Source organism: Montipora foliosa, chromosome 6 (genome assembly GCF_036669935.1).
Source record: "Montipora foliosa isolate CH-2021 chromosome 6, ASM3666993v2, whole genome shotgun sequence".
Classification (NCBI taxonomy): domain Eukaryota; kingdom Metazoa; phylum Cnidaria; class Anthozoa; order Scleractinia; family Acroporidae; genus Montipora; species Montipora foliosa.
This window is the reverse complement of record NC_090874.1, coordinates 36,646,233-36,653,732: the sequence shown is the minus strand read 5'-3', so window position 1 is coordinate 36,653,732 and position 7,500 is coordinate 36,646,233. Positions and strand designations below refer to the sequence as shown.

The window sequence follows — 7,500 nt, the reverse complement described above, 5'->3', positions numbered from 1 at the left end:
TCTATCAACGCTGTTGAGGCTTAGTCGTGAAAATTTAAACTTGCCGATTTCAATTTTTTTATATGTTTTGGTAGAAATTCCTGGTTTCCTTAGTGTAGGTAAAATCTTCAACCAACTGGTCAGTTTCGTGAAAAATGACACCCTATTCTAGACCCAATCGCTCTGATTTATGTACCCTATGCTAGAGTAAATTGCTTGAAAACCACACCCTTCACAGGGGCACATACCTATATAGCCCATATATGGCAGTACCCCCCCCCCCCCCCCTCGGGCATTCAGCGCGCAATAAAAGATGAGAACTCAGGCTACATTCACACGGTACCGGACGGATTTTATACCGGTTGAAAATTTTGACGGAACATTTTGTTCGCACGGAACCGTGCAATATTTTCGCTCTGTTCACACGGAATATGGCTTCTTCCAGCTGAGTTACCACGCATCCATGCAACCACACCTTTGCCATGCCTAAATTTAGGCGGTCATGGTGTTCACCGCGCGCCGGTTGAATTTTCGACTGTACCGGCTAAAAATTCGTCCCCGATTTTGGCGTTCAAATTTTTAACAGCGCCTAAATTTTCGTGCGTTAGGCGTGGTTTCGTATGTACAGAACCCCTAAATGCACGAATTTTCAACCGGAAGAAAATTCGTCTTGTACCGTATGAATGTAGCCTTAGCTTGAACGCGGGTCAGAGTATCAAGGAGCTAAATTGGCTCGTCAGTTTAAAATGGTGTGCGTTTGTTTGTCACAGGTTGATGCTATGCCAAGGAATCAGAGGAAAGAGACGTGGAGGAAAAGGAAAGAGGAAATGGAAGTTTCACAACGACAAGCGGTGAGTTCATCGTTCCCTTACAATCAAAAAAAGATGAGCTCTTCGCGTCCCCTTTTCTTATTTAGCAAAATTCCTACGTCTTGGTTCGTAATGGCTCGCGCAATGTGGGGAGAGCGACATACCTCCATGGCTTTCGTCGGAGTTGGGTGCAGCTTTTTTGTATGTAGAGCGCGGAGATGCGAAATTTCTAAAGAGATAAATGTTTTTCAACACTCAAAGAGAAATTTCGTATCTCCAAGCGGTCATGTTTATTATATCAAGATCAATGAAATACCAAACCATTTCACTTAAATACTTTTTTGTAGTCCTAACGCAGGACAACGGCGCGATTTACTTTGTAACCATAGCAACGGTGATCTTTTAGAGAAAGAGAAAGAAAGAAAGCGCTAGAATTGGCTGGCTACCGCGGCAAGATTTGTACAAGTACACCTTGTTGAATCCTGTTGGTGTAGTTAAGGTATTCCTTGTCGCTCCCCTCCGAGTCAGTGTTCCAAACCAACCTTTGTGTTGCTGCAGTAGGAAAAGAGCTCTGAATCAACCGTACTTTCACTCGTTCTCTTACCGAGGTACTGGAATCTGGCAATAAGGAGCTTTCGACTTGGAGGACAAGTTTGGAACATGCGCGTTGAGTTTGGAGGCCGATTTTTTTTTCAAATGGGCGTGATAAAAACGAAAAAAACTGTCCACACTTGTACTCTAATCAGAAGCTGTACCCCTTGGGGATTCTTAGCGGCGTACTGGTCATCTCTTCGATCTCTTATGGGCTGAGTTTCAGTTGATCTCAATCTGACCCGGGGGTTTTTCTTCTTGTTATCCGGTTTTTCTCCCTCATCAAAATCGACTCTTGCTGATTACGTCTGCTTGTGGAGATGTGATCTGAGGACCTTTCTGAAGAAAACATTTTTTGATTTTAAGCTTCCGAACAAAAGATTAATAAACAATTATTCGCCGAAGGCGAGTTGAATATCGGTGAATAAAAACCGAGACGAAGTTGAGGCTTTTATTCGTCGATATTCACAGAGCCTGAGGTGAATAATAGACCAAGTTCGATATATTAAAATTCAACTTAAAACAATGAACATGACTTCGAGGCTCTGGGGAATAAATAGAAGGATTTTTATGAGTTTATTCCCCAGAGCCTCGAGATGATGGCTTTTCCTTAGGACTGGATTTTAATACATCGAAAGTGGGCTATTATTTTAGTATAATTACATAGGTGATTATTTGAAAAATATGTATTTCTTCTATCACCTCGACAAAACGGTTTGCGGCCATTTTGGAAAAACCACTTAGGTGATTATAGCCTAATAATCACCTTAACGGCAACAAATCAACGAAGAGAATTTTCAATAATCACCTATGCAAATTATACTTAAGATCATTATTATTAAGATCGTTTATAGCGATGACGATATTGACGATCGTAACCGGAATGGTTTGGCTTGGGTATTTAGCAGGTATATGGAATATGAGATTTAGATACAAAAGTAATTAGACTAGGTTAACTGGACCGACCGGCTCAAGATACTTTCTGCATCTCATTCTGCTAGATTTGGGAAATTCTCATAATCCTCTATCATCTTGGGTCCCGCAATACTGGATAGTTTGCAATTACTTCGGGCCGGATAATCTCCGCGTGATATTGGATAGTTTACCATGAATTCCGCACTTACGGTACTTATAAAATTCTTGTGGATTTTGTTTTATCTTTCCTAAAGGAGCACGAGTTTTTGGCCATGCAACAAGTCGAGTTCGAGAAATTTTGCAAAGAGCTGATTGAATTGCACCGTGAAAGGATGTACAACTTAGAGATGCAGTTTCTTCAGGATAAACACCAGCGAAAGAGAGGTTTGTGTTTCAGTAAAAATTAAAAGATAAAAAAGAAAAATTTACAATAAGCCCATGCGTTATTGAAGTGAACGTATTAATTAATGTCTTTACTACTTAAAGCAGTTTTTTCACTGCTACATTCATGAACAAAACTGAATTTGTGTCCAACCCCGAAGCTGTCTTTTGGCTCTCGCCAATCATTTTTTAGTAGTAGAGTAACGAGTATTTTTACCATGAAGACGTTGATTGGTTGATCTTTAAGAATAACGTAAAAAAAACGTTCACTAAGTAACAGGTAACGCGCCGTCGCTTTTTTCGCATGGCAGAATTATCAGCGTGTAATTTTTCAATACTGAAACTTGGATCCCACTGAACAAATATCAATAATAGCATGCGAAGAGCTGGGCAAATGGGGCACTTTTGTATAGTTTCTGCTCAAGTCTCGTTATATGTGGGTTGCGTTTGTTCGTTCTCTACTCTGCACCGAGAGGTTTTTCTCCGGGTAGTCTGGTTTTCCCCTCTCCTCAAAAACCAACATTTGACTTGATTTGCGTTGATTGTTAATTTCACTTTACAGTGTCCCCAATTAGTGCTCCAGCGCTAGAACGACTAGATACTTAAATAAAGTTCCTTTCCTTTCCTTTTTCCTTTCCTATGGGGGTGGCTTTCAAATTCTGATTGATCGTAAGCCAATTCGCATTTTGGCGAAGGCGCTTGACGGTGAGATTGTTCACACTATTTTGTGTTAGTCTTAGTCTTTTTACCACAACTGTTTTTATTAGATGGAGGAGAGTGTTTTACTGGGAACTAAACCACTCGTAGATTCCATACGCCACTACATCCGGGACCCGAGTGGCGTATTTTCCGTATGTCACCTTTGTGAGTGTCGTATCGTTCAATGACGTCACGATTCCCGCCTTTTTTTTCCCGCCTTTTTTATAAAGCCCAGCCGTATTTGTAAAACTTGACTACTTTGAAACACAATAAAATCGGAATTTATCAATATTTAGTCTCCATATAATAAAAAGAACATTACACGGTGGCGAGAAGATATGAATTTTATGTTCTCGTGGCAAGAACAATATCTCACTCGTTCGCTTCGCTCACTCGTGAGATATTGTTCTTGCCACTCGAACATAAAATTCATATCTTCTCGCCACCGTGTAATATCCTCTATATCTGCGTTCGAACAGGTCACGAGGGGGAGAGATGGGAAATTGAACAGCGTCAGTTGCACGAAAGACATCAGTTGGCCAGGACACAGTTGAAGGAGACGTTCTTTTTACAAAGATCACAGATGGTGAATAGACATGAAAAGGTCAGTCATTTCTCGTCCCTTGTTGACAACGAATACTCGCTGTTTTCTAAGACCATTAAACGTTACTAAAAAAAAAAAAAAAGAACGAACGCGCGAGAAGTAACCTCAAATTACTTGTATGCCTTACTTCTGTACTTACTATGCCAACGGCAAATGACAGGTGGTCCTCACACTTAACTAGGCAATTCAAGAAACTGTCTCTTTATAGACACCTGGAAAATTCAGGCTGCTTCAACGATATCATAACTGTGATATGCCGAGTTAGGCGAAAATAATATACACTTAATGTATGGTCCCGAGAGAAACAGTTAGTTTTGTTTTCCCGAGAGTCCTCATGTTTCATCAGGACTCGAGGGAAAACAAAACTAACTAGTTTCCCGAGGGACCAGACATTAAGTGCCTTGTTATATATTTAGACGTTTCCTGCAACAATTGCACCAAAACATCCGGAGTGGGCAACAACTGCGGAATTGTATCCCGGTCGGGATATATTTGAATTTGTTCAGGGCCACGTGACCAAGAATCAACCAATCACAGTGCTCGATTTGATGAAGGAAAGTCTAGGTATATAACAATAACAATAATTACTAGTAGTCCAAGGGCGCTTACCATTTAACAGAACTCACCGGCCAGACCATGCATTTGGAAGGAATAACTCTACAACGCTTTCAAATTAACCCTCTTTGGTGATGATATACACTCCTGCGGAAGAATGTGAGGGATTATCCTGCAAGTGTTCCTTCATATTGTGGCATTTTCTTTGCAAACTGGCGGGTCTGGCCGGCCAGTTCTTACCAAAGGAAAACGCCTCAAGTTTCATGTCAAGAAAGCGATCATAATTGTAGAGCCACCGCGCCTCCCACTACAAGAGCTCGCACTAAAAGAGTGCAGTGAATATGAAATGTCAGCTTCCGCTTTTGCGGCCGCGCACTTGCTTCTAAGCTTACTATAAGCTTAGCTCAATAAGTAGCGTCAGAACACTATGCAGGTGGTCTTAGGTTCCAATCCGGCCACACTAACTCTCGGGGGAGTCTGAGAAGACTAGCTCACAATCTTTTTAGTACCACTCGTGCTCTACTATTAATTTTGCTTTGGGTGTATCTACGATTCCCACTGTTTATTCAAATGTTTGGGAACTAGAATGCAGCCTTTGCAATTGAGAATTGCTGCTCCTTATTCGTCAAGGTCGTTGCACCCTCTTCCGTCGACGAAATAACCAATCCGTTTTGTCTCTTTTTCTCTTTGTCTCTTCCCAGGAATGTGAACAGCACACTCGACTAACAAAGCTTAAAGAGGAAGAGATGAAACGAAGGCACGAGATAGAGCGCAAACGGCTTCCCAAGATACAACGCGACGAAATAAAGGCTAAATCACAGCAGTATCGCAAATCATTAAGGATCGATAAGACAGTGTCGGTGGATGTTGAGCGGGAATTGATCAAAGAGGTATTTAATAAAAGGAGATGAACAATAAATGGGGTAAAGAAGTGGGTTGTGTCATGTCATTAGTGTCATGGGTTGTGACATGTCACTTGTGAAATGCCATTAGTGACATTAGTGACTGCAGCTTGATTTCTGTCATACAGCTTGGACTTTAAAAAGAACTTTTATCTTTTAAACTGGTGTGGATTTAGTAGAATTCTGGGTTTTTGACCGTGTTTTTTACACATCCCTTTAAAACCCTTAAATCTGATTATTTGATGATTCAAAACCATTTGTCCTGCTCGACCTAGCGCCATTATTCCAACAATTTGCGTTTATTGCATGCAATCAGTTTTTGTTTCCAATGTGATTGGATCGCAGAATGTTTTGTGTCCGTTTTCATTACCTTTTGCTCGGTCTTGATCGTTCGACACTTTATTAAAGTTCACTTTATAGAATGTCCTTTGATTTTCTTTACAGTTCGACTTACTGGAACGCAAAAAGGCGCGGTCAGAGTATGAAAAGTTGTTGTTTAGACAGGAGATGGAAGCTGAGGAGCTTCGTGTATCTACAGAATCCGCATTGAAGGAACTACGACAGTTACAGGTAGATGCACATTGACGTCTTCTACTGAGTTCTGATAAAAGGGGAGAGGCGAGTGATTTAAGGCTTATTTAAGTTTCAACATAAATGAAAGTTTCCAGTACGGCGTTCGATGAGGTTAAAACTTGACTAGAGTTGACTGTTGGAGGATCGTAACTGGAAATTTCGAACGAAACCAAAGACGAATACGATCAAGTTGTTGCTTTGGAAGTATTCTCGTAATACATCCATTTAACAGTACAATCCACTCCAATCTCGTCCCCCGAGTCCTCTTTTTATTTGGTCAGCACCAAGAACGCGGACTCGAGCCACAGCCAAAGCAAGAAGACCGCGAATCACGGACTTCCGGCTCTTCTGCGCATTTTCACAAATTGAAACAACGGTTGTCAACGGTTACAAAATTATACCATTACCGCGACTGCGCGTATTTTTTCAGAGTCCGTGTTTTTGGTGCTGACCAAAAGAAAACCGGACCGTGGGACAGGAATGAATCCGCTCCACCCACTTAAACATAATTGCGCATGCGCTTACCAAGGAACGGATGATGTACTGAAGTAAGTCCATCAATCGAGCTAAACTTCTTTTTTTCAGAACGAAAAGCGTCACATGTTAATGGAGAGCGAAACAATGAAACTAAAGGAACGGGATGAGAAACATCAAGTTCAGCTTGTCGCGTGGAAAGCTGAACTTGTACCAAGAAAGAAGGTAAGGCAGCTGCAAGGTGCCCATAATTATCATTTTTAAAAAGACTCTTGGTAAGCCATTTTCACCCTAATATCCGCTCTGAACGCCAGCTTTGTCTTTTTTCCGTGGTGATAAATGTACTTTTATCAAGTCAGTTGATACAACTAAATTTCCGTGCTTGATTTACCCAAAGAGTTACCCCCTTCGCGTTTTCACTCCAGGAGACATTTCAGTGGCAATTTACCACCCTCCCCACCCGCTTAATGTTGAGTACTGGAGTGCCTCATCCGACTACCGAGGATTCTTCCACTTATTTGACCAACAGTGGTCTGTTTTTCCGGGGTCTATAAAAATGATTTTAATTATTAATTAACCATTTGTTTGCTTTCTGCTTTGGCACTTTATCCATTTATTCCCACTTTTTTCCACTTTCTTTGGCACTTCTGAATTTGTTCGGAAACGTTTTGTTTCCTCAGGAAATGTCTCCTCGTTTGCGCGCCGAGCAAACCTTTCGGGAAACCATTGCTTGAGAATTGACTCAAGTTACTGCTGAAATGTTCTTTACCTGTTCAGTGAGGATTGAATCTGAGACTCGGTATCATTTCTACTTTTTCACGTCATACGAAGTGCGGGCGGTGTTGGGAAAATACCACAGTTTCAATCTGCGTTGCTTTTAGTTACTAGATTCTACCGCAAAGAGCATCAAAATTTTGTTGACTTCGCTTTATCAAAAGCTATGTATTATTTTATCTGACAATTGACATTTGATCTTTGGAGGACATCATCATTTATAGGTGCTCTTTTCAAACTGTTT

The 7,500-nt window shown here is 41.1% G+C and overlaps 1 protein-coding gene across 1 annotated transcript in view; it reads left to right on the top strand.

The window, feature by feature from the left end:
- LOC138007252 (serine/threonine-protein kinase 10-like) overlaps positions 1 to 7,500 on the top strand; it is a 44,553-nt gene that overhangs the window by 35,295 nt on the left and 1,758 nt on the right. Inside the window, exons 16-21 of the mRNA XM_068854054.1 lie at positions 750 to 830; positions 2,549 to 2,678; positions 3,854 to 3,978; positions 5,235 to 5,423; positions 5,880 to 6,005; positions 6,594 to 6,707. Coding sequence (XP_068710155.1) covers positions 750 to 830; positions 2,549 to 2,678; positions 3,854 to 3,978; positions 5,235 to 5,423; positions 5,880 to 6,005; positions 6,594 to 6,707 — 765 coding nt within the window. The remainder of the gene's footprint in view (positions 1 to 749; positions 831 to 2,548; positions 2,679 to 3,853; positions 3,979 to 5,234; positions 5,424 to 5,879; positions 6,006 to 6,593; positions 6,708 to 7,500) is intronic.